This window comes from Oryctolagus cuniculus, chromosome 8 (genome assembly GCF_964237555.1).
Source record: "Oryctolagus cuniculus chromosome 8, mOryCun1.1, whole genome shotgun sequence".
Lineage (NCBI taxonomy): Eukaryota > Metazoa > Chordata > Mammalia > Lagomorpha > Leporidae > Oryctolagus > Oryctolagus cuniculus.
In genome coordinates, this window is record NC_091439.1 from 36,705,797 (window position 1) to 36,733,308 (window position 27,512).

Below are 27,512 nucleotides of genomic sequence, written 5' to 3' on the forward strand. Positions count from 1 at the left end.
AACCTTTTATTTAAGGAATACAAACTTCAAACATTTCATAATTACAACTTTAGAAACATGGTGATTCTTCTCACTGTGTCTGCCCTCCTACCCACTCTCTCATCTCTCTACCTCTTCCCTCTCTTATTCCCGTTCTTGTTTTTTACTAAGATCTATTTTCTTTTCTTTTCTTTTTTTTCTCTTGTACCCGCAGGACGTGATAGCCTTCCGTGCCCCTGCCTGGGATCTTGACGCTCTGCGAGGAGCCCATGGCGCCAGGCGATCGGTGCAGCCCAGCCGGGCGCTGCTCTGCTCCCCGCCCCTCCGCACCACCTGCTCCCTCCGCGTAGCACTTGGGACGTGGCACTCGCAGCCGCCAGAGAACTAAGATCTATTTTCAATTAACTTTATACACATATGATTAACTATGTTAAGAGTTCAACAAATAGCATGAAAAAGAAATACAAAACTGTTCAACAGTTGAGACAAGGGCTGCTCAAAGTCATTGCTTCTCAAACCATCCATTTCACTTCCATAGTTTGCCTTTTATAGGTGCTCTATTAGTTATAACAGGTCAGGGAAACATAGTATTTATTCTTTAGGGACTGGCTTATTGCATAAAGTATGATGTTTTCCAGTTTCATCCATTTTATTGCAAATGACGATTTTTTTTTTACCACTATGAAGTATTCCATGATGTATTTGTCCCATAATTTCTTTATCCAGTCTTCAGTTGACAGGCATTTGGGTTGATTCCATAGCTTAGCTATTGTGAATGGAGCTGATGCAGCCTAACTTTTGAGAACCATTGTCTCTGGAGGGGTACTTTGGGAAATTTCCTGTGTATTTGAACCATTAGGAGATTCGCTCAAATGCAGATTCTGCCTTTTGGGATGAAACATGACAGAGTTTCTAAGAAGCTTCCAGAAGATGTTGTTCACCTACTGCCACTTTTTTTTTGTTTGTTTTGACAGGCAGAGTGGACAGTGAGAGAGAGAGAAAGGTCTTCCTTTGTCGTTGGTTAACCCTCCAATGGCTGCCACGGCCAGTGCACTACGCTGATCTGAAGGCAGGAGCCAGATACTTATCCTGGTCTCCCATGGGGTGCAGGGCCCAAGAGGGGCAACTGGGACAGAATCCAGAATCCGGCGCCCCGACCGGGACTAGAACCTGGTGTGCCGGAGCCGCAAGGTGGAGGATTAGCCTCTTGAGCTGCGGTGCCGGCCTTTTTTTTTTTTTTTTTTTTTAAGATTTATTTATTTGAAAGGCTGTTAAAGAGAGGCAGAGGCAGAGAAAGAGAGGTGTTTGTCTGTTGATTCACTCCCCAAATGGCAGCAAAAGCTGGAGCTGGACCATTCCGAAGCCGGGAACCCAGTGCTTCTTCTGTGTCTCCCATGTGGTGCAGGGGCCCAAGCACTTGGGCCATCTTTCACTGCTTTCCCAGGCACATTATCAGGGAGCTGGATCTGAAGTGGAACAGCTGGGAATCAAACTGGTGCCCATATGGTATGCCCGGATTGCAGGTGGCAACTTTTATCTGCCATGCCACAGTGCCAGCCTCTGCTTTTTTTTTTTTTTTTTTTTTTTTTGGTAGAATTATCCAGTTACTGAATATATTGAAACCGTACAACCTCAGGGCCGGTGCCATGGCTCACTTGGTTAATCCTCTGCCTGCGGTGCCAGCAACCCATATGGACACCAGGTTCTAGTCCCAGTTGCTCTTCTTCCAGTCCAGTTCTCTGCTATGGCCCAAGAGGGCAGCAGAGGATGGTCCAAGTGCTTGGGTCTGTGCACCCACATAGGAAACCAGGAGGAAGCACCTGGCTCCTGGCTTCAGATCGGCACAGCACCAGCCCTGGCGGCCATTTGGGGAGTTAACCAACGGAAGGAAGACCTTTCTGTCTCTCTCTCACTGTCTGTAACTCTGTCAAATAAAAAAAATAAAAAGAAAGAAGAAACTGTACTACCTCAATGGAAGAAATCTACATACAATAGACTTTCATTATTTACATTTTCTTCTAATTGACATAATGTAGTTAGTTTGCATATTAGCTCCTTTGGTCCTGATAAAAACCTTTTTGGGTTTTAGTCCAAAATTTCTAGTTTAAACTGTTTTCCAAGTGTGCTATACAGTCATGGTTTATAGGGTTCTACCTATAAGAAAAGAAAGAAAAAAAAAAAGACTATTTCTGACTTGGGTGTTTCTTGTCTAAAATGGCCAAAATGTACCTTTTCCCTTTGTCTCATCTGTCATAATCCTTCCTTCCTTTTATGAACTCAGTTTCTATAGACACCTCTACACAGGACCCAATTCCCAGTCCAGTTGTTTTCATTCTATTAACTAGTGTAAGTGTAATAAAATCCAGTATTGAGTCATGCAACATTCACATAGCTGTGGACTTAAGAATATCTGTTTTCTTCAGATCTCATTCATTTTGGGGAAAACTGATTCTTGTTATACAGATACTGACACTATTCTGCTAGAGTCTCCTTTACCTATTTCTGCCTTACCTTTTTTGGGGAATAATATACATATCCAGGGCAAATGTGGGTACATTAATAAAATATGACATATTTCCTGTATTTAGAGTAATATCTCTTGAAAAAAAAAAACCAATTAACTTTAAAATAACTTTTATTGTGAAATATAAAACATTTGGAAATGATTTTTAAACTTTCAGTTACAACATTAATTCAATAATCTTTATGAGAAAGCACCACATTAAAAAGATACATTCATAAGAAACAATCTAAAATGCATATGCTAAAATGATTTAATAATAATTACATTAGCAAGTTATGAAATTCAGAAACCTCTTGTATCACAGATCTAAATTAGGGATCTCAAACTTGGGTTTCTTCTGGGCTAGGTAGGAAAGACTGAAGTTATTTGATAGTAAGAGGTGAATCCTGTGGACTGTGACAAACTTGGGAATGCATGCCCAATTTAAAGACTTCAAATTCAAGATTTCTGTCAACCTTAGGTACGACAAATAAAACAATGGTGGCCCATAGTGGCCTGTGGACTACTAGCTTGTAACTTTGGTCTAAGTGAATTTCTAACATCTTTTGTACCTAATCCTCAAAATGGCAGGGAGCACTTCTTTGAAGACCCATTTATATACAGTTGGCTTTCAGCATCAGTGGGTTCCATACCCTCAGACTCAACCAACTGCAAATAAAAAATATTCAAAAAAAAGAAATGCATTTGTATTGAACATGTACAGACCTTTTTTGACATTATTCCTTAAATAATATGGTACAACAACTATTTACATAGCATTTACATTGTAGTAGGTATTATGAATAATGTAGAAATGAACACTGTTTTATTTAAGGGAACTGAGCATCCACAGATTTTGGTGTCTGGGGGTGGGTATGGGAAATAATCCCCCATGGATATCAAAGGGCAACTATGTGTGTGTATGTATGTGTGTGTGTGGGGGGGGGTGTTTTGGGTGGTGGTTTTTTGTGTGTGTGTGTGTGTTGCATGTACTGGAGAATACTTAAGCCACTATTCTGGGGGAGTGGATTAAAAATTCTAAAAAAAGGTATTTTGCACTTTGAATTAAAGCTGAAATATGTAGTTAGGAGATGAAATTTTTAAAAATATATTTTATTTGGCAAAATGAATTATACTTAAGAGTTAATTAAAACTAGGTTGAAATTTCATTTTTTAATAGAAGTTCACATATCATGGTAGTTATTGCTTAATAAGATATGTTCAGGTGAAAAATAATAAAGGGTTGATTTTACCAAAGCCACTGTTCAGAAAGCATTCAATCATATCACCTCACTATATACACATATAAGAAAAACACTACAACTTAGTTGATAATAGTTTTACTTAATCTTTAAAGTTTATGGTTTGAACATGTAAAACTGTATAGCTCAAAGGCTGTGCTGTGTTGGTCTGCTTTAAAGAAGTTATTTATTTGTTTGCCATCAATGACTTCACATTTATAATATTTAAAGAGTTGTGGAAAATTAAGATGATAGAGGCATCAGAGTGACAAAATCTTTAAAAAGGCTAAAAAGGCACATTTTAATTCAAATATCCTTATGAGAACAAGAATGTCTTTTTTAAAATTCAGACAATGCAGATGTCGAACAAACTAAACACACTTACTCCAAACTTTCACAACACTGCCCAAAATTTTCTACTTTTTTCTTTAACACTTTCAGCTTTCAGCTAGAGAAATTTGACATAAAAAGAAAGCACCAAATCTAGCCATTTAATCCCCCATTTTCAAAAGTGAGTAGTCATAGAAAACTTTAATCTTTTCTGTAAAATGAAGTTTATATGGGTCAAATAAATTTCATATATGGCTATTAAATTCTGAAGTTAAAAAGCCAAAGCTGTTAAAGTAGTTGGGCTAAAATAAAGTTGGATACTTAGCAAACCTAAGAGTACATTTACAGCATACTATATAGTATCTGTTAACTGATGCAACAGCCTGCTATTAGTTCCATTTTTCATGAATTGAAACTTTTTAAGTAGTAGAAATGTGCTTGACATTTTTCCTAATAGAATTTTTGGTAAAATTTTAAAGTCTAATGAAGTCTAATGCATTTTTTCTGCATTTCAAAACTTACTTCAATTATTAAAAACACTTAGCTATGAAACAACCAGGAGTTTTCCAAATAAGTGAACACTGATTTTATACATCAAAACTATAATATGTATTACAGAAAATTAAAGTTGAAAACAAGATTTTATATTTATCATGCTTCCAAAAATGAAATAGGTATGTTTTTCAAATCGAGTCAACAGCTGAAATGTCATATAAAAGTATACAGTACAAAAAAAGTATACAGTACAAGTTGACTTATTACAATCTTGGTCTGATTTAACAATTCTATTAAAAACCAAAAGGGTTCTATGCATATAAATGAATAAATTATTCACAATTAAAATTAAAGTTTTCATAAATTGTAACAAATTAGGTATTGAGTATATGGGATTCCCACCAATAATAACAAATTACTTCAATGTTATTTAATTCAAATATTATTTCAACATTTTCAAATATAGTTTACAGTTCATCTGTAACAATGAATTCAAAACTAAATTGACAGAAATCAAATATATAGTGTTATCTTCTTGTTCTTCACAGCATCATAGGATAAAAATTCCTTTTGTGAGAAACATGATGGTTGTGCAGGTTACATATAGTGATCCAATTAGTTAGCATATTTGTGAAGGAAGCGTTCAAATGCATCATAGATGGCTTGTCTAAAATTAAATATGAAAAAACTACAAGTAATTAGCAAAAAAGTGGAACAGACAACACACTTTAAGTTGTTTCCAAAATTATCTGTAGAAAGCAAGCATTTATCCTATTGGTTAATACATCTGCATCCTTTGTCAGTATACCTGGGTTCAATTCCCAGCTCCAGCTCTTGAGTCCCATTTCCTGCCAACGCAAACCCTAGGAGGCAGAGTTGATGGCTCAACTGAAGTAACTAGTTTCCTGACACCCTTGTGGGAGATTTGGCTTGCAATTCTGGATCAAGGCTTCAGTCCTGTTGAAGCAGCAGCTATTGTGGGCATCTAGGGGGTGACCAGTGGATGCGAGCTTGGGAGCTCATTATTGTTCTATCTCTCCCCCGTTTCGTTCAAATATATAATTTCATAATTTATATTAAAAATATTAAAAACTTAGATTACAAAATAATCTATGGCTTGCAACCTGCCCTCCTCACCAAACAGCTATGAAAAGGGTAGGTACCTAAGGAGGCAGATATTTAGATTTACATAAATTCCCTAACACTACTGAAAACTTTTAATGTACTTCTAAGTGCTGATAGATGCAGAGGCATCATCTTTTCCTGAAGTACTTTTTTTGTGCCTAAAACATAAAGCAAAAAGAAAACTGCTTCTACTTAGGGTCTTTTTATCACTTCATTGAAAATTAATTATGCAAACTTTCAGAATGTGGGATTCAATCTACTTTCAGAGATTATGATATATATATATTTTTTTTTTTTTAAATTTATTCACTAAGAATACATTCCTTGCAACTGCACTTAAAAGCCTGGTTTCCTAAATTAACTTCCTAGGTATTTTAATATTTCAACTGGAAAAGGATAACTTTTTCTAGCCCTCCATAAAATAGCTTTTTTCTTTCTTTAAAAAAAGATTTATTTATTTATTTGAAAGGCAGAGTTACAGGAGGCAGAGGCAGAGAGAGAGAGAAATCTTCCATTCACTGGTTCACTCCCCAGGTGGCCACAATGGCCAGAGCTGCGCCAATCAGAAGCCACAAGCGGGAGCCTCCTCCCGGTCTCCGACTCGGGCGCAGGGGCCCAAGGACTTGGGCCATTTTCTACTGCTTTCCCAGGCCATAGCAGAGAGCTGGATTGGAAGAGGAGCAGCCAGGTCTCAAACCGGAACCCAGATGGGATGCCAGTGCTTCAGCCATCCTGCAGCACAGCGCCGGCCCCTACATTTTCAGTTTAAATAGTAGCTTTGAGATATTATTAATTCTTTCTTCCATTTGATACTATGCCAGTGTTGTAGCACAGTGGGTTAAGTTGCCGCCTACAATGCAGGCATCCCATGAGTGCTGGTTCGAGTCCAGGCTGCTCCATTTCTCATCCACTTCCTGCTAATGTGCCCGGGGAAAGCGGCAGAAGATGGCCCAACTGCTTGGGCCCCTGTAACCTATGTGGTTGACAGTGATGGAGTTCCAGGCTCCCCAGTTCGGCCTGGCCCAGCCCTGGCTGTTACAGCCATGAGGGGAGTGACTCAGCAGATGGAAGATCTCTTTTTTTCTCTAACCTCTGCCTTTCAAATAAACAAATTCTGGAAAAAAAAAAAAAAAGAAAACCGGATAACCTGCTAATAGATTATGGTTTACAACATGTTGGAAAAACAAAGATTTCCAGCATTCTTGTATTTCTTCAGTTCAAGAATTTGTTACTAGTAAATCAAAACAAAAATGAGAAGGGGATGAATCAACTTAGAGCTGTGCATTTGCATATTGATGTCATCACAGTAAGAGATTTTTGTTTTGCAGGCAGGTTTACAACCAATAGTTAATTACATGTAGGTGAGAGAAGAGAGGGCCCTAAGATGTTTGCCCACCAGATAATCAGCTCTTAAATACACAAATATTGGAGGACATAAAGGAGTGGCTTGTTTTATATCTAGTGAGTGAAAAGATTGAATTTAAAAAAAACTCTTCTATTCCAATGTCATCTAAAATTCTTTTTGTTAAAGATTAATTAATTATTTATGTAGAAAGTCAGAGCTACAGAGAGAGTGAGGGAGAGACAGTGAGTTTCCATCTGCAGGCTCACTCCCCAGATGGCCACAAAGACCAGCGCTGGAGCCAAGAGCTCCATACAAATCTCCCATGTGGGTGCAGGGGCCCAACCTCCTGGGACATCTTCCGCTGCTTTTCCAGGCCATTAGCAGGGAACTGGATCAGAAGTGGAACAGCCAGGACACAAACTGATGCCCATACTGGATGCCAGCATCACAGGCAGTGGCTTTCCCCACTTCACCACTGGATTTGTTAGTCACCCCCCAACCCTCCAGTTTATTTATTTATTTGAAAGGCAGAGTAAGAGAGAGGATGAAAGAGAGAGACAGATAGACCGACCAACCCTGGCCATTGTGGTCATTTGAGGAGTGAACCAGCAGATGGAAGGTTTCTCTGTGTGTCTGGCTCTCTGACTTTCAAATTCTAAAAAGACCCACAAAACCTTGAAATGGCAGAACCACTGAATAAAGCATGTTAATGATATGGTACATTCCTAGTTTTCTAGAAGAAAAAGAAAACAAAAATAAAATAGAAAAGAGGAAAAAATACTTCTGAGACTTCTGAGAGGCAAAGGGAAAATAAGATTAAACATACACAAAAATACCTAATCCTGGGGGTCGGCATTGTACACAGTGGGTTAAACTGCCACTTGTGACACCCACATCCAATGTTAGAGTACCACTTCCCTGTTAAGAGTCGTAGCTATTCTGTTTCCTATCTAGCTTCCTGCTAATGTGTCTGGGAAGGCAGCAAATTATGGCTCACACTTGAAGTGTGAAAAACATGTTGGAAAAACATCCATGTGGGAGACTTAGATGCAGTTCCAGGCTCTTGGCTTCAGCCTGGCCTAGTCCCAGCTATTGTGGGCATTTGGGAAGTGAACGACTAGATGAAAGACTTTTTCTCTCCCTCTCTGTCACTCTATCTCTCAAATAAATAAATCTTAAATCTTTTATATTTGTTGAGACAAAAAACAAAAAGTAAGCAGGCCTTTAGCCTAGCAGTTAAGACACCCAGGTCCCACATTCTAGTGCCTGAGCTGAATTCTCAGTCTGGTTTCTGACTCCACTTTACCACCAGTGCAGACCCTAGGAAGCAGCAGTGAAGACTCAAATACCAGAGTTTCTGTCACTCAAGTAGGATACCTGGATTGAGTTCCCAGCTCCTGGCTTTGGCCTTGGCCCAAACCCCAGTTTGCAGGCATCTGAGAAGGCAACTAGTGGATGGGAGTACTCTCTCCCTGTCTTTCTCTGCCTCTCAAATAAAAACAAAAAATCTCGAAGAGCTGGCAGACTCCAAATACAAAGAAAAGGTAAGGAAACAGAAAGGCTAGTTGCCTACCTTGATTGGTTTATGGTGTATATACACTGAAATATTGTGCTATACCACATTTAAAATGTACAAATATTATGTTAATAAAAATTGTTAAAAATAACAAAATAAAACAAATAGACATGTGACAATCATCTTACCTGAAGAGTCCTTGTTTAAAAAGATAAGCACTAATATGACCCCCATCTAAATATCGGATTTCACAACCAGGCCAAATTTCTTGTAGACTTCGAACTCCTGTTCGTGGAATATATGCATCTTCTTTGGCTTGTACCACAATAATGAGGCTTGGGTCAACTGGAACTAGGTATAGGATTTTTTAAAATGTAAAATACACACATTTAAAAAGTGCTATGATTTTATATAAATAACATTAACAACTATATATTTTATATAAATAATATTAACAAACTCCACAATGCAGTAAAACGTTTGTCAAACGAAAACTTTTTGATTAGGTTAAAAAGCAAATATAATATGCCATGTTACCATAATATTTATCCTCAATATAATGAGATAAATATTCTGAAGAAGATACAAAATCCAATGTGTTTTTTAATGATTAACATAGATTTAAGTTTTCATGGATAAAATATAATACATTTAAATAACTGACTTATCTTAGAGAATGCAGTGTGGGGCCAGCAAAAAATATGCCCTGGAAAATATGAATTGGGGCCAGTGCTGTGGTACAGATTAAGATGCCACCTGCAGTGCTAGCATCCCATTTGGGTGCTGGTTCAAGTCCCAGCTGCTCCACTTCCAACCCAGCTCCCTGGTAATGCACCTGGGAAAGCAGCAGAAGATGGTCCAAGTACTTGGGCCCCTGCACCCACATGGGAGACCCAGAGGAACATTCTGGCTCCTGTTTTGGCCTGGCCCAGTCTTGACCTTTGTGGCCATTTGGGCAGTGAAGCAGTAGATGGAAGCTCTCTCTGTCTGTCTCTCCCTCTCTCTGTAACTCTTTCAAACAAATCTTTATCTATCTATCTATCTAATTATGAATTTACCTTATCAGGCATCCTTAAAATATTCTGTAACTATTGACATATAATATTCTCAATTTCATATAAATATCAGTACCTGAGAAATTTGCCACATGAGTACATTCATCCATGACTCCTTTCATAAATATTAAAGATTCTTTCTGAAGATTGTTTCTTCTTTGTTCTTTATTGAGTAGGTGGGATGATTGAGGATTACAACTTGCGTAACTACTTTTGTTGGTTGAAAGTGCTTGATTGAAGCACTCCAACTTAGAGGTATCTTGCACCAAGAGTTCTTTTGATGTGGCATCGATAGATGTTTTACTAGAATTATGGCACTCAGCAGGTTTTGGGGACACAACTTGATTTGTCATATCTAAATTTAAGGTTCTGGAAACCAGATTAAGGTTAGTTAGCTTGTCAGCACTGCTAGGGAAACGTTTCACAAACTCTTGTCCCATTTTGAAAGAATCTGTCTGAATGAAAGAGAAGAAAACATTTAATATAAAAATAAGGTTTTAATTATCAATCTTGTTAAAATAAAGTGAAAAAAAGTCTACCAATAGATAAATTATAGTAAAAACATTCAGTGGAATATTTTTCAGTTTTAAAAAAGGGTTAAGGTTATAACATAGATGAACATGAAAACACTGTTACATGAATAAGCCAAACAAAAAAAAAGGACAAATACTGTATGATTCACTTAAAAGTGGTTCCTACAATAGTCAAATGCATAGAGATGGAAAGAAAACAATAGTTGCCAAGGTGTAGGGGCAGGACAGAATTATTATTCAATGTACACAGATTCAGTATCACAAGATAAAAAAGTTCTGGAGATGGGTGGTAGTGATGCTTAACAACAATGTGAATGCACTTAATATTTCTATACACTTAAAAATGGTTGGTTAACATAGTATATTTTATGTTGTATATATTTACTATAATTTATTTCTCCCATGTGGGTACAGGGACCCAAGCACTTGGGCCATCCTCCGCTGCCCTCCCAGGCCACAGCAGAGAGCTTATTTACCATAATTTTTAAAAAATACTTTTATTTATTTATTTGAGAGGTACAGTTATAGACAGAGAGAGGGAGATAAAGAGAAAAAGGTCTTCCATCCACTGGTTCACTTCCCAAATGGCTGTAACAGCCAGTGCTTAGCCAATTTGATGCCAGGAGGCAGGAATTTCTTCCAGGTCTCCCACGTGGGTGCAGGGGCCCAAGCACTGGGGCCATCTTCTACTGCTTTCCCAGGCCATAGCAGAGATCTGGATTGGAAGAGGAGCAGCTGGGATATGAACCAGTGCCCATAAGGGATGCTGGCACCACAGGCAGAGGCTTAGCATACTATACCATAGGGCTGGCCCCTACCATGATTTTTAAAAAGAACAGAGATACCAAAATTTAACTGAGGACTAAGATAAAGGATTAATAACTTATTGCTAAATGTTTCCTACTAAACAGTAGGGAGGATCATTTAGTATGTACCATGATTTTATTGCCAAAATTTTGAAATCCACAATCGGCCTTAAACCTTAGAAATTATGCAAGTCTTACGAGTTTATGCTGGCAGTAATATAAATTAGAAGACACCAGCCACTCTATATCCCTTTCTCAGGTTGAATTAGGAATTAAAAATTATCAGAAAGATAGGTATTGTGGCACAGCAAATGGAGATACCATTTAGAACACCCACATCACCTAATGGAGTGAGTGCCAGTTTGAGCCCTGGCTCCTCCACTTCCGATCCAACTAAAAACAAATGTTGTCTGAGAAGCAACAAGTGATGAATCAAAGGCTTGAGTCTCTGCCAAATGTGTGGAAGACCCAGATGGAGTTTCAGGCTCCTGTTTTCAGCCTGGCCCAGCCCAGGCTGCTGTGGTCATTTAGTAGTGAACTAGCTCATAGAAGATCTCTCTATCTCTGTCACTTTGCCTTTCAAATAAAATAAATCTTTTAAAAATGTTACAAATACAGCCTATGAAAATCGGAATAATATATTCTAAGCTTAAAGACTTATAAATACAACACAATTAAGGTAAAATAAACTTTGTTATATACTAAAAGCAAAGTCAAAAGGACAAAATCAGTCTGAAAAAATATATTTACAACTTAGCTGACAAATGCCTAATCACTTTATTAAGAGCTAGAATAATAATTTTTAAAAGTTCAAAACCACAAATGGAAAAAATAAAGTATATACACATAAATGAAACACAAATTGCTAGGTTTGGTGTTGTGGTGTAGCAAGTTAAGTCATAGCCTGCATGCTGGCATTCCATATGGGCAACAATTCATGTATGGGCTGCTCCACTTCCAATCCAGCTCCCTGTTGATGGCCTGGGAAAGCAGCAGAAGCCAGTCCAAGTCCCTGGATCCTTATCAACCACACGGGAGACTTGGATGAAGCTCTTGGCTACTGGGTTTTGCCTGGCCCAGCCCTGGGCATTTGAAAATTCAAAAAAGATTGGGGCCGCGCCGTTCACTTGGTTAATCCTTCGCCTGCAGTGCTGGCATCCCGAATGGGTGCCGGGTTCTAGTCCCAGTTGCTCCTCTTCCAGTCCAGCTCTCTGCTGTGGCCCGGGAGTGCAGCGGAGGATGGCCCAAGTGCTTGGGCCCTGCACCCGCATGGGAGACCAGGAGGAAGCACGTGATCCTGGTTTCAGATCGGCGCAGTGCGCTGGCCGTAGCAGCCATTTGGGGAGTGAACCAACGGAAGGAAGACCTTTCTCTCTGCCTCTCTCTCTCTCACTGTCTAACTCTGCCTGTCAAATAAAAAAAAAAAAAGAAAAAAAGAAAAGAAAAAAAAATTTTAAAAAAAGATCGGGGCTGGTGCTGTGGCGCAGTAGGTTAACGCCCTGGCCTGCAGCGCTGGCATCCCATTTGGGCACTGGTTCGAGACCTGGCTGCTCCACTTCCCAGCTCTCTGCTGTGGCCTGGGAAAGCAGTAGAAGATGGCCCAAATCCTTGGGCCCCTGCGCCCGCGTGGGAGACCCGAAGAAGCTCCTGGCCGTTGCAGCCAACTGGGGAATGAACCATCAGATGGAAGACCTCTTTCTCTCTCTCTCTCTGTAACTCTGACTTTCAAATAAATACATCTTAAAAAAATTTTTTTAAAAAGATTGACTGATTTGAAAGGTGGAGTTACAGAGAGGCAAAGAGAAAGAGAAAGAGAAAGAGAAAGAGAAAAAGAGAGAAGTCCTCCATTAGAACACTGGTTCCTTCTTCAAATGGCTGCAATGGCTGGAGCTGGACCTATCTGGAGCCAGGAGGCAGGAGCCAGGAGTTTCTTCCAGATCCCCGATGCGGGCACAGGGACCCAAGGACTTGGGCCATCCTCTGTTGCTTTCCCAGGCTATAGCATTGAACTGGATTGGAAGTGGAGCAGCCAGGAGTCGAACCAGCAACCATGTGGGATGCCAGCATTGCAGGTGGTGGCTTTACCTACTATGCCACAATGCCAGCCACAACAAGTACATCTTTAAAAAAAAAGGGACACCCACACAAATTGTTATTAAGTGTAAAAAATGCTCAATTTCACTCATAATTAAGTAAAAAATGTACCACTTTCCATTATTAGTTAATGGGAAAAAAATCCACAGTTTTGATAACATATTGACACTGTGAACTTTCACTGTGTAGCTTATATTGACTGAACTAGAATTAGACAAAATCTAACTGCATTACAAATGCATAGGTCCTTTGACTCAGCAATATTTCCAGGAATTTACACATGTGCAATGATATATATATATGTGTAGTTTTGCATAATTTTTCATAAAACACATTTCCATTAACTTTTTGAAGACTCCATTTTACACACACCCCAACATTTTTTGCACCAATATAAAATTTTAAAAATTCCATTTTCCATGAGTTTTTTAAAGTACCCTCATACATATATATTTTTCTTACACTTTTTGATGCTTAAACTCTGTGACCATAAAATAAAATTAAAGAATTAAAAATTGGCTGAAGGCAAGGGGAAGAAACTACTACCCAACAAACTAGCAACCAGAACAAATCACTAATGCCATCCAGATCTCAGAAATATTAAAGAGAAAGGAAGTTGAGCAACATTTAGAAATTTAAGGATCAAAGGGTCTTAGAATTACTGAGTGGCACATCAACAAATGTATCTCCTTTTGATTGGGAAAACACAAACAGTAAGGAACTCATCTTGACATTTACTGTATATTCATTACTGTGAACTGATTCTGAGTTAAGAAGTGCTGTTAAGACTACATTACGGGGGTCGGCACTGTGGTGTAGCAGGTAAAGCTGCCATCTGCAGTGCTGGCATCCTTTATGGGTGCTGGTTCAAGTCCTGGCTGTTCAACTTCTGATTTGGCTCTCTGCTATGGCCTGGGAAAGCAGTGGAAGATGGCCCAAGTCTTTGGGACCCTGCAACTGTAGGGGAGACCCAGAAGAAACTTCTGGCTCCTGGCTTCAGTCACTGTGGCCATTTGGGGAGTGAACTAGTGGATGGAATACCTTTCTCTCTGTCTCTCTCTCTGCCTCTGCCTATCTGTAACTCTGGCTTCCAAATAAATAAATAAATCTTTTAAAATAAATAAATAAAGACATTAACTTTTCAGATGACTAAAATTTATGAGCTTCCTTTATTTTTCTGACTCTATGTATAGTAGGACACAAGAACTAACCAGTAGGTAAAGCTGTTTTGTGATAAAGTTCTTAGGAAAGTAAATAACCATGCTTTGAGGTTATGTCAAATAGACTTTTTTTTTTTTAAGATTTATTTATTTATTTGAAAGTCAGAGTTACACAAAGAGAGAAGAGGCAGAGAGAGAGAGGTCTTCCATCCGATGGTTCACTCCCCAGTTGGCCGCAACAGCCGGAGCTGCACCTATCCGAAGCCAGGAGCCAGGAGCTTCTTCCAAGTCTCCCATGTGGGTGCAGGGGCCCAAGGACTTGGGCCATCTTCTATTGCTTTCCCAGGCCATAGCAGAAAGCTGGATCGGAAGTGGACCAGCGGGGTCTCCAACTGGCACCCAAATGGGATGCCGGCGCTTCAGGCCAGGGCATTAACCCACTGTGCCACAGCACCGGCTCCTAGACCTTCTTCTTTAAGAGTGAAGTTCAAGGGTGGGCATTGGGTACAGTAGGTTAAGCCACATCTTTTGGATGATTTCATCCCTTAGTGGAATACCTGGTTCAAATCCAGAATATTTTCTCTCTTTCCTTTTTTCCTTTCTTTAATATTTATCTATTTATGTTGAAGGCAGAGTGATAGAGGCAGATAGAGAAAAATAGATTTTCCATCTGTTGGTTCACTCCTCAAATGGCCGCAGAGGTTGGGCCTAATCAAGGCTGAAGCCAGGAGCCTGGAACTCCATCTGTGTCTCCCAAGTACTTGGGTGGCAGGAACCCAAGTACTTAGGTCATCCTCAACTGCCTTACCAGGCTCATTAGCAGGGAGCTGGATTGGAAGCAGAACAGCTAAGACTAGAACTGTATAGGTTGTTTGCATTACAGATGACCCCTTATCCAATGAGCCACAGCTCTGGCCCTTACTCTGCATTTCTAGCCCAGCTTCCTACTAAAGTGCCTGGGAAGCAGCAGATGATGGCCCAAGTACTTGGGTTATGCCATCCACTTGGGAGACCCAGATGGAGTTCTTGGCTCCTAACTTCAGCCTGGCCCAGTTCTGGCTGTTGCAGGTATTTGGGGAATGAGCCAGCAGATAGAAGAATTGCTTATCTGTCTTTTTCTCTGTCACCCTTCCTCCCTCTCACTTTGCTTTACAAATAAATAAATCTTTAAAACGTGAGGTTCCTAGTGATGCAATTAGAAGTAAAAAGTCCTCACTGACAGTAGAAAGATCCTTTTTTTCTTTTGGAATCTCTTTTACGAACTACTAGGTAATTAATTAATGGATGAAGGACAAAACTCTTTATGAGAATATTCAATAAATTAAAAAGAAAATATAGAATTAGAATATCAGCATTTTGCAATCCTCAGTGAAATAATAGATACAGCCACTAAGCATCAGGGGAAGCTTATCTCACACACACACACAAACACACACACTCACACACACATGAAGACAAACATTATGTGCCTCTTATAGTCTTGTGAAAGAAATCAAAACTGAATTTAACCAAGCCTTTAGATGCAGCTGTCAATTTGCAGGCAATATAGAGCAACATGTTGAACTATACCATGATAATGCAATCAGAAAATCTACATTGTGAGAAACTCTACAGTCAAATAGCCTGAGTTCTATAAGGAATACATTACAAGGAAAACAAAGTGAAGGAAGGGAATATTTTGGTTAAAAGACACAGCAAATAAAAGAACTAGAGTGAGTAGGGAAGCACCTTTGGAGAGTAAAATTATTAGACAAAGGAGGAACCAGCACTGTGGCATAGCTGGTAAAGCGGCTGCCTATGATGCCTGCATACCAAAGGGGTGCCAGTTCAAGTCCCGGCTGCTCCTCTTTTTATCTAGCTCTCTGCTATGGTCTGGGAAAGGTAGTGGCAGATGGCCCAAGTCCTTGGGCCCCTGAACTCACATGGGAGACCCGGAAGAATCTCCTGGCTCCTGGCTTTGGATCAGCCCAGCTCTGGCCATTGAGGCCATTTAGGGAGTGGACCAGTGGATGGAAGACCTTTATCTCTCTCTCTCCATCTCTGTTTGTGACTCTACCTCTCAAATAAAGGGGAAGTAATTACTATAAAATTCAAGACAATAATTACTAATTATGGAGGGAGAAATGCCTTCTGATTAGGACATTCTGGATTTGGTGATCAAGTTCTACTCTTTTTTTAAAAAATATTTATTTATTTATTTGAAAGGCAGAGGCAGAGAGAGACAGAGAGATCCTCCATCTGCTGGTTTACTTCCCATGTGGCCACAATAGCCGAAGTTGCATTGATCCGATGCCAGGAGCATGGAGCTTCTTTTGGGTCTCCCAAATGAGTGCAGGGACCCAGAGAGGAAGAGGAGCAGCCAGGACTGGAACCTGGTGCCTATATGGGATGCTGGCACTGCAGGCAGCAGCTTTACCCACTATGCCACAGCGCTGGCCCCTCTACTCTTGACTTATGTGGTAGTTACAGGTATGTCTGCCTTTTAATAAATCTAGTGACATACATGCTTTGCATGATTTTCTGTATCTGTTTTATTTGAAAACAACGGTTCTTTAAAAGTAAAATAGTGTGTGTATTTTTTAAAATTTTTGTTTAAAAATGTGAACGTTTAAAAACGTGAATCATTAGCTATACAATCAATTTTTCCGCCTCATGTTATATGGAAATTCAAATACTTACTCCACAATATTCAAGCATGTGAATAATTTCTTCTTCATAAACTGTCTGTGTATAATATTGCTTTTCCAGTTCTCTCCAATTAATTGATTTACTCAACACACCCTAAAATAATAAACTAAATTAAGATCAAATTATACCATAAAGTATTTTGCCCAATACCATTATTATTGCTGTACAGGAGGCTTGTGACTGCCTACCCAAGGTATGTTTGTAAGTTTGGCCCTTGACTGGAGTCTAGGGGCTTGACCAGTAAATAGCTCTTTAATATAAAACTTTCCATAATGGTAAAATGGGTCACTGTGCCAACACCATGCACGCATATAGTTTCTGCTGAACACCTGCCTTCCTTCTAGAATTCTGGTAGATGCTAGGCAAAGTGTGCTTAAGCCACTGATTCCTTATATAAATACCTGGACTGCTAGGCTCAGGCCAGCTTCAATGATAGAGAACACTTCACACATGTTGTAGAACTTACTGATAGAGGAACTAAGCACCAACTGTAAGACTCCACTAGGAGAGGACTCTTACAAAGTGGTTCCTGATCTCAAGACTTCATCTTATGTGCTTCTTCGTCTCTTGATGATTTTGGGTTTTACTCTTTTGCTAGTCTTAGGTGTGAGTAGGACTATGTGTTGAGTCTTGTGCGTTCCTTCTTATGAATCATCAGACTCAGGGGCGGATATGTGGACACCCAGGACAATTACTTTTAATTATATTCACATATAGCTATCTACATATTAATTGCAAGGGCAGGTATTTGGCATAGTGGTTAAGACACTTCTTGGGATGCCTGCATCCCATCAGAGTACCTGGGTTCAAGGCTGGGCTCTGCTAATGCACAGCCAGGGAGACAGCAGATGAGGGCCCCTGACACTCACATGGGAAACTCAGATTAAGTTCCAGGCTCCTGGCTTCCGCCTGGCCCATCACTGGCTATTTTGGGTATTTGTGGGGTGAACCTGCAGATGAGAGATCTCTCTGTCTCTCTGTTCTTCAAGTAAATAAATAAGTAAAAATGTACACATAAATAAGATTTAAATATTAATTGCAATTTAATTACCGTAGTGAAGACCCCAGATGCTGTGGACCAAGACAGACATGGAATCAAAGGCATGGGCTTAGGCCAGTTGGATACGGCTAGAGAGGCCATCTGTAACATAACACAGCATAATTATTATTCATGTGGCTTGCTCAGATATAGCAAAACCACAACTATAAAACCTCAGATTTTGTAGTTGTCTGAGGACGTCAAGAAATTGGTGAACTACAAAGCAGATTATTTAACAGATAATGTAATGTATTGGTTTTGAGAAGAGAAAAAATTACTTTCAGCTGGAGGAATCAGAAAAGGTTTCATGAAACGGCTGAGTCTTTTAGGGGAATGAAGAATGGAGTATTATCTTCCATATAAAGAAAACAGTATAGGGGCTGGTATTGCAGCATAAAGGGTTGGGCCACTGTCTGTGATGCTGGCATCCCATGTACAGGAGTCCATTAGTGTCTTAGCTGCTCCATTTCTGATCGAGCTCCCTGCTGTTGTGCCTGGGAAAGCTTTGGAGGATGGCCCAAATCCTTTGGTCCCTGGGCCCACATGGGAGACCCAGATGGAGTTCCAGGTTCCTGGTTTCTGGCTGGCTCAGTCTTGGCCATTGCAGGCATTTGGGGAGTGAACTAGTGCATGAAAGATCTGTCTCTGTATCTTTCTGTAACTCTACCTTTAAAATAAAAATTAAAAAAATATTTTTTAAAAAAAGCTATTTTCCAATTCAGCTATCTTCACCAGTTTAATAGCAAAAGTGGGAATTTATACTTGAGACTTGAATTGTTAAATTTCATAATCAACTTTTTTTTTTTTTTTTTTTTTAAATTTTATTTAATGAATATAAATTTCCAAAGTACAGTTTATGGATTACAATGGCTTCCCCTCCCCCATAACTTCCCTCCCACCAGCAACCCTCCACTTTCCCACTCCCTGTCCCCTTCCATTCACATCAAGATTCATTTTCAATTCTCTTTATATAAAGAAGATCAGTTTAGCATATATTAAGTAAAGATTTCAACAGTTTGCCCCACATAGAAACACAAAGTGAAAAATACTGTTTCAGTACTAGTTATAGCATTAAATCACAATGTACAGCACATTAAGGACAGAGATCCTACATGAGGAGTTAAGTGCACAGTGACTCCTGTTGTTGACGTAACAAATTGACACTCTTGTTTATGGCACCAGTAATCACCCTAGGCTCTTGTCATGAGCTGGCAAGGCTATGGAAGCCCCCTGAGTTCACCGACTCTGATCATATTTAGACAAGGTCATAGTCAAAGTGGAAGTTCTCTCCTCCCTTCAGAGAAAGGTATCTCACTCACAGAGATCTTTCATTTAGGTTTTTTTGTTTGTTTGTTTGTTTTTGTTTTTGTTTTTGTTTTTGTTTTTGTTTTCCCAGAGTGTCTTGGCTTTCCATGCCTGAAATACTCTCATGGGCTTTTCAGCTGGATCTGAATGCCTTAAGGGATGATTCTGAGGCCAGAGTGCTGTTTAGGACATCCATCATTCTATGAGTCTGCTGTGTAAAATTTCATAATCAACTTTTAATAAAATACTAAGTAGCCTATCTAAGATAGGACTGTGGAGTAGTATAATCAATGTCTAATAAAAATCATACAAAAAATAACAGTATTATATCATAATTGGATTGAAAGTTTAGAATCTTTCCTGCTGTTACCAAAACTAAAAATAATTCTATATCTAAAGTGAATTTAGGGGCCAGCACTGTGGCGTCGTGAGGTAAGCTGCCATCTGCAGTGCTGGCATTCCATATGTGCACCAGTTTTGAGTCCTGGCTGCCTCAATTCTGATCCAGCTCCCTAATGGGTCTGGGAAAGCAGCAGAGGATGGCCCAAGTCTCTGGGCCCTTGCACCCACGTGGGAGACCGTGAAGAGGCACCTGGTTGCTAGCTCCTGGCCCAGCCTGGTTGTTGGGGTCATTTTGGAAGTGAACCACTAGATGGATGACCTCTTTCTGTAACTCTTTCAAATAAATGAATAATTCAATCTTTTTTTTTTTTTTTTTTTTTTTTTTTTTTTTTTTTTTGACAGGCAGAGTGGATAGTGAGAGAGAGAGAGAAAAGTCTTCCTTTGCCGTTGGTTCACCCTCCAATGGCCGTCGCAGCTGGTGTGCTACGGCGGCACACCGCGCTGATCCGATGACCGGGACAGAATCCAGCGCCCCGACCGGGACCAGAACCCAGTGTGCTGGCGCCGCAAGGCGGAGGATTAGCCTAGTGAACCGCGGCGCTGGCCTTTTTTTTTTTTTTTTTTTTTGGTCAGGCAGAGTTAGACAGTGAGTGAGAGAAAGAGTGAGTGAGTTATAGACAGTGAGAGACAGACAGAAATGTCTTCCTTCCATTGGTTCACTCCCTTAATGGCTGCCACAGCTGGCACTGCGCCAATACGAAGCCAGGAGCTGGGTGCTTCCTTCTGGTCTTCCATGCAGGTGCAGGGACCCAAGCACTTGGGCCATTCTCTACTCCCTTCCAGGCCACAGCAGAGAGCTGGACTGGAAGAGGAGCAACCAGGACTAGTACCTAAAGCCCCAACCGGGACTAGAACCTGAGGTGCTGGCACCACAGGCGGAGGATTAGCCAAGTGAGCCACGGCGCCAGCCATAAATAAATCTTTTTTAAGATAACTAGATTCCTTAGCACTTATAAACATAATCACAATTAAATATGAGTTGAAATGAAAAGGCTTACATGTCCTCCCATGGATATTCCGGTCATTCCTAGAGGTCCATAACCTTCCCTCTCTAGCCAGTGCAAGAGAGCTGCAGATTCTAAAACAAGAGCTCCTCCCATCACAAAAAGATCAGACACGTTTTTTAAGCTGGACCTCCTAGCCTCACAAAACAAAACAGAAAATGGTTTATTTTATACATTTTAATACAAAAAATTTACAAAAAGAAGACAAACCTCAGGTTTTCCTTTTAAAAGACTACACAGCTAAGTGCAATAATGTAATAAATTAATAGAATTAGAATGCTGCTAATATTATTTTATATATTTATCACCCAAGACTTTAAAAAAAAGTGCTTGCTATAACATACTCTTTACTGAATTTCAACTACTTCAGTAACTATTTTGAAGTCCAGAAAAGACTATTTTATTTACTTCCTAGCACTCTTAAAAATTTAAATATTTACATAAAATATTTTTATGCTACCAATTTTTAGTGAAATTATCATCACTGGTAAAAGGAAAAACAAATTTACAGTTGTCCTCCCCCTTAGAAAGAAATTATTACAACAGAACTTAAAGCATAACATTTTCTAAAAAGAGATAAAATAATTCAGCTTGATAACAAGCTCATCCATTACTGAAATCTTATTTTCACAAAATACACAATATATACATACAATAAAACATAAGAAATAAATGTTTTTATAAAAATACATGTTTTAATTAACAAAGGGACAATTCAACTGGAATGTTCTGGTTTTTTAAATTGAAACTGCATAGAAGTATATTTCCTTATAAGTACTTAAATATACCCTTTTAGATTTCAGAATCATCTTGACTCAAAAGCATCATTTTATTACTAAATAATAATAAATTAGAATCTATTCTTCAAAATGTAATTTGTATAAAGACCTCCACAACTGGCTACTGGATGAAATCTTGTCAAAGTGTACAAAAACTCACTAATCAATGATTACTATATGCCTACATGTAATAATTATATACAAGGAAGCAAGTGCCATAAGGAATGCCAAGTATGAAAAAGCAAACCCTAGCCCCCAGTGAGCATGTGTCTACTATTTTCCCCAAGTCCTCTCAAGGTTCTAAGTTCCAAAGGCTAGAAATTATACTATCCCTCATCAAAAACAAAACAAAAACAAAAACAGAAAACCTCAAACTTCATCAGAAAAGAGTACATTTATTTCTTTGTTGCCTGTCCTCAAACAATTTTCATTTATGATTACCTAATTGTCTTGTTTATTTTGTTCTTGTGTGGAGGAAGCCTTAAATTCTCAGGTTCACCCCAATTTGCACTTATACATAGAAGTTACTGACATGAGGTTCTGGGGCAGAGAGTCATTTATAAAGTTAGTCTATCAGACTCTCAAAAACATACAGATAAAAGTGACAGACCTTGTTCTGAATTCAGGACTTGGTTGCAGAGTGAAAATTCTTGAACTATTTACTATGGAGTTCAATTTTTCACAAGGTTTCGTGAAGTTCATTCTAAGCTATGAAGGGTCATTTTAAATTACCCATAGTATACACCCCACCCACCCTACTTTAATCTATACCTCTTTCAACCTATGATAACACAGAACATGGAACTTTCACATCTGTATCTCTAGCACTTTCCAATTCCTTGTTTGATTTCTCTACTTTGCAGGAGTAACAGGCATCACAAATTTAACAAGTCCAAGTCCTACCTAACTTTTTATTTCCCACCACCAATTCATCAATAAGTCTTAATACTTCAACTTCTAAATTTTATTCTGAACCCATGAAAACTTCTATCTCCACTGCCACCACTTTGGTTACTCTTTAAAAAGTCACTCTTGGAGGCTGGCATTGTGTCATAGTGGGTTAAACTGTGGCTGTCAATGCTGGCATCCCATATGGCACTGGTTCAAGTTCTGGCTGCTCTACTTCAGATCCAGCTCCCTGCTAATGACCTGGGAGCAGTAGCTGAAGAGGGACCAAATGTTTGGACCCCATGAGAGACTTGTATAAAATTCCTGACTTCAGCCTGATCCAGCCCTGGTTGTTGTGGCCATCTGGGGAGTGAACCAGCACATGGATGATTTCTCTCTTTCTCTGTGTGTGTGTGTCTCTCTCTGCAACTCTTTCAAATAAATAAATCTTAAAAAAAAAAAAAAATTTTAAATATACATCAGATCACTCATCTGCTTAAAACCCTCAAGACACTTCCTACTGCACTTTCGTAAAATTCTAAGCATGGTCACCCTTCATAATCTGGCCCTTGCCTACCTCCCTGACCTTCTCTTGCACTATTCTCCCTACCTTGGCTTACACTGATTTTTCATTTACTGTTCATTCTCTGGGGCTAACCTTCCTCCAGGTCCTCACCTTTTCATCATGTCACACTGCAGCACCATTCTCTTTATACCCTGCTTTATTTCCTTCATGGCATTGGTAAGTATTCTAAGTCACCTTATTTTTATCGATCATCTATGAGCATATGAGCTTGATGAAAGGATCCTGTTTTACTGTTGTGCTCTCAATGTCTAGGGTGCAATATTTATTAAATTAACCATATCAAGTATAGATTACAAAAATGCAGAACAATTACCTTCAAAGTTCATCATTTTAAAAGATCAGAAAGTTTATCTTCAGATTTTCTATACTATGTGTTGCAAGAATAAAAAGAGTAGTGTTTATTCAAAATAAGTATACTTTAAAAAGGAAATTAAACTAAAATCAATATTAAAATTTACAACAAAAATTTTCCCAATGATACTTGGGTACTTTAAATTTAGTTCATTAAAGGCTACTAAAAATTTTAATATTGTTTAAAAATTGAAGATAAAAAATATAGCAATGAAGGTGATATATACTTACACTTGGTCCTTGGGCTTCCTGCAGCCATTTAAAAATGTGCGTCAAAGAGAAAATTTCAAAATAATTAAATCTACCCTTTGTCTTAAAACACATTAACTTAATCAAACTAAATTGTAACACAGTTTAGTACTGAAATAATTACTTTCCAGTTATCAAGTAGGTTGTCAAGTTTTTCTCACATTTTTCAACTTAATTACTTTTTAAATATATAGTTTATTCAGTTATAGTCATGTACAACACAATTCATCCACTTAAAGTGTCCAAATTAATGTTTTCAGTATTTTCAAAGGGTGGTACAAACTTCAACTTTAATTTAAAATGAAGTTTATTGATTTGGTTGTTTTCATTTCTATGTTTATTATAGAAAATATAGAAAAGCATGTTAGAAGAAAAAGTACTTCATCTATAGATAATCATACTAACATTTTGATGTATTTCTTCCCAGCATTTGTCTTCATGCGGTTTTTGTTTTAGATTTTCTATTTTCGGAGTGGTTTTTCTTTTTGCATACCCGTGTCCTACCTTGGCAGCACAAACAATTTTTATAAATTATTGTGAATTTTTAGTAATAATTTACAGTTACAACTTAATGCTTATTATTTACCTAGTAATGTTCTGGACAGTGTTAAGTATTTAATACTTTCAATAACTTGAGAAATTATCCCAATTTATCAATGAGAGACCTATGTACTAAAAGGTAATAGGTCTAAGGTCACAAGGATAGCAAATGGCAGAGCAATAACCATAGCACAATTAACTGTATAAAAATTCCTGTATTAAAATAATAACAATTTACACAACTACTTCTCTATTATAAACAATCAAGCTACTAATAATACTTAACTATTGCACAAGGACCTTTTTTCTATCATTTTCTATTTTCTTAGTACTTCAGAATAAATTTTTCAGAATCAGAATCACTCTGTCAGGTATGTGACATATTCTGTGGGTAAAATGCTTTCCCAAAGGGTTGATTTTATTTTCAGTCATCAGAACAAGGGTGCCCATATCATAGTAGCCTCACCTGTATTCTATTGTTGTTTCTTTAAATCTTTTGTAATAGGAATTTGTAAACTGTAATTTAAATCTTTTGTAATTATTCTTTAAAATTTACATTTCTTGTATTTCCAGTAATGATGAACATTTATATCTATGGATCAGTTTCATTTCTTCTTTTGTGAATAGTTTGAGATTATCTTGAAAATTAAGTTAAGAACTGTTCTAAACCTCAACCAGTAAATTCATTTAAAACATGAGTGTTTCCTTGGTAACAAAGGCTAATTATTAAAACCCAGAATACATTCTATAAGGAATGAAAATACAATTTATCATACAATTTATCGGGGCTGGTGCCGTGGCTCACTTGGCCAATCCTCCGCCTGAGGCGCCGGCATCCCATCTGGGCACTGGATTCTAGTCCCGGCTGCTCTTCTTCCAGTCCAGCTCCCTGCTGTGGCCCAGGAGGGCAGTGGAGGATGGCCTAAGTGCTTGGGCGCCTGCACCCACGTGGGAGACCAGGAAGAGGCACCTGGCTCCTGGCTTTGGATTAGCGTAGTTCCGGCCGTAGCAGCCATTTGGCGGGGTGAACCAATGGAAGGAACACCTTTCTCTCTGTTTCTTTCTCACTGTCTGTAACTCTACCTCTCAAATAAATAAATAAAATCTTAAAAAAAAAAAAAAGAGAAAATACAACTTTTCTTCATTAAACATTAGTATAATCCTTATGTTAGCTTTTAAAAGGCATGAAATAATCTTTCTTTCTTTCTTTTTTTTTTTTTTTGGACAGGCAGAATGGACAGTGAGAGAGAGAGAGAAAGAGAAAGGTCTTCCTTTTTCCATTGGTTCACCCCCCGATGGCCACTGCAGCTGGCGCACCGCGCTGATCCGAAGCCAGGAGCCAGGTGCTTCTCCTGGACTCCCATGGGGTGCAGGACCCAAGCACCTGGGCCATCCTCCACTGCACTCCCGGGCCACAGAGAGCTGGACTGGAAGAGGAGCAACCGGGACAGAATCTGGTGCCCCAACCGGGATTAGAACCCAGGGTGCTGGTGCCACAGGTGGAGGATTAGCCTATTGAGCCACGGCGCCGGCCGAAATAATCTTTCATTTTATTCTTGCTCAAGTATTTTCTGAACCAATGACTAAATTTAAGTAATCTGGAAAAGTTGGTTACTATCTATCACTCCTTTTGATGACCGAATATATAAATAAATAGACCAGAGAAAAGATTCTTTAGGTATCACCAAAGGATATAATAAGGGTTTTCTAACAACAAAGAAGCCATTCGTGCTTCTTTAATCATAGGGCGGGCCATTAGTGTTCGTCGCCTCCAGTAATGCTAAGAAAAAAAAATGACATACAGAAAGAATATAATAACCACATCTGTTAAAGAGAATATGGCAACAAAATGTGGAGAGATTAAGGTATTATAATAATAAAATCTTACATGATCTCCTGTTCCAGCAAGATGAATGCAGACAGGTCTATATTTGCTGTTCCATTCTTTAGGCACAATAAATTGGAACCTATTAAAAAAAAGAAAGCACAAACCAGTGAATTTCTCTCTCTCTTCTCTTTTTTAAAATATTTATTTAGTTATAAGTCAGAATTACAGAGGGAGAGGGGAGAGAGACAGAGAGATCTTCCAACTTCTGGTTCATTTCCCAAATGGCCACAATGGCCGGGGCTGGGTCAGGCCAAAGCCAGATTTTTCCAGGTCTCCCACATGGGTACAGAGGCCCAATTACTTGGGCCATCCTCTGTTGCTTTTCCAAGCACATTAGCAGAGAGCTGGATCAGAAGTGGAGCAGCCAGGACTCAAACCAGTACCCATACGGGATGCCAGTGCTACAGATGGCAGCTTAATCTGCTGTGCCACAGTGTCAGATCCATGAAACTGTCTTTAAAAGGCGTTTATGAGAGACTTTCAATTCATAAAAGAAATTGAGAAAAGTTCTTTCAAAATATTAACATTTAAATTTATAATTGACTAACGTTTGTCTAAGCAATAAAGATATTCTAAATTTGTTTACTGACAGTGTATTAAAACAGTAAATTTATTGTAATTATTCTTTACCTAGTTCATTATAAAAATTTTATAAATGCATAATGAACTTTCTTATTTTCTGGAGACATCAACACATCAAAGTGTTATGTTTTAAAGCTCCTGATACATACATATATATGTATATATTTATAAATATATTTATATGTACACACACATATATATACATATATATAAAATGGGTCTTAAAATGATTAAGTCTTTAGATACAGCTCTGCCTTTTTCTCTTTGCAGGAGAAACGCCTAGCTGTACAAGCTATTGATTTTTGTTTAATTTTTTTTCTTTTTTTTTTTTTTCTTTTTTTGTTTTGTTTTTTGTTTAATTTTTAAAAATTTACTGGAGGTAAGGGCTGGCGCTGTGGCGCAGCGGGTTAAAGCCCTGGCCTGAAGCGCCGGCATCCCATATGGGCACCGGTTCTAGTCCCGGCTACTCCTCTTCCGATCCAGCTCTCTGCTATGGCCTGGGAAAGCAGTAGAAGATGGCCCAAGTCCTTGGGCCCCTGCACCCACGTGGGAGACCCAGAAGAAGCTCCTGGCTCCAGGCTCCGGATCGGCACAGCTCTGGCCGTTGCGGCCATCTGGGGAGTGAACCATCGGATGGAAGACCTCTCTGTCTCTACCCCTCTCTTTCAAATAAAGAAAAAAAATTTACTGGAGGCGGCACTGTGGTGTACTGGGTAAAGCTGCACCCTGTAGTGACAACATCCCATATGGGCACCAGTCCAGTCCGAGTCCTGGCTGCTCCACTTCTGATCCAGCCCTCTGCTGTGGCCTGTCCTTGGGCTACTACACCTATGTGGGAAACCTGGAAGAAGCTCAACTTCTGGCTTTGGATCAGCCCAGCTTCAGCCATTGTTGACATTTGGAGAGTGAACCAGAGGATGGAAGAATTCTGTCTCTGCCTCTCTGTAACTCTGACTCTCAAATAAATAAATAAATAAATCTCCAATTTTACCATGAGAATAGCAAGGAGTGGGGATTCCATCCTTCTGA

The 27,512-nt window shown here is 39.0% G+C and overlaps 1 protein-coding gene and 1 long non-coding RNA gene across 18 annotated transcripts in view; one reads left to right on the forward strand and one right to left on the reverse strand.

Annotated features, from left to right (window-relative positions):
• LOC108178132 (uncharacterized) overlaps window positions 1-6,820 on the forward strand; it is a 32,308-nt gene extending 25,488 nt beyond the window's left edge. For 3 of the 5 annotated variants that reach the window (XR_007909297.2, XR_007909298.2, XR_007909296.2), the window contains one exon: window positions 194-3,182. This is a non-coding gene — a long non-coding RNA (uncharacterized lncRNA). Of the gene's footprint in view, window positions 1-193 lie in introns of all 5 variants that reach the window. The other 2 variants (XR_011378252.1, XR_011378253.1) reach the window with 1 other exon arrangement.
• Window positions 2,597-27,512, reverse strand: part of ABHD18 (abhydrolase domain containing 18) — a 55,367-nt gene continuing 30,451 nt past the window's right edge. For 6 of the 13 annotated variants that reach the window (XM_070047608.1, XM_070047605.1, XM_070047607.1 and 3 more), the window contains 9 exons: window positions 25,902-25,980; window positions 25,707-25,793; window positions 23,456-23,481; window positions 20,615-20,753; window positions 17,922-18,011; window positions 16,862-16,963; window positions 9,666-10,044; window positions 8,723-8,885; window positions 2,597-5,215 (listed from right to left, as the gene is read on the reverse strand). In XM_070047608.1, coding sequence (XP_069903709.1) covers window positions 5,164-5,215; window positions 8,723-8,885; window positions 9,666-10,044; window positions 16,862-16,963; window positions 17,922-18,011; window positions 20,615-20,753; window positions 23,456-23,481; window positions 25,707-25,793; window positions 25,902-25,980 — 1,117 coding nt within the window. In that variant the 3' untranslated portion in view covers window positions 2,597-5,163. Of the gene's footprint in view, window positions 5,216-8,722; window positions 8,886-9,665; window positions 10,045-16,861; window positions 16,964-17,921; window positions 18,012-20,614; window positions 20,754-23,186; window positions 23,241-23,455; window positions 23,482-23,878; window positions 23,978-24,479; window positions 25,003-25,706; window positions 25,794-25,901; window positions 25,981-27,512 lie in introns of those variants that run through there. The other 7 variants (XM_070047613.1, XM_051819878.2, XM_017347566.3 and 4 more) reach the window with 6 other exon arrangements.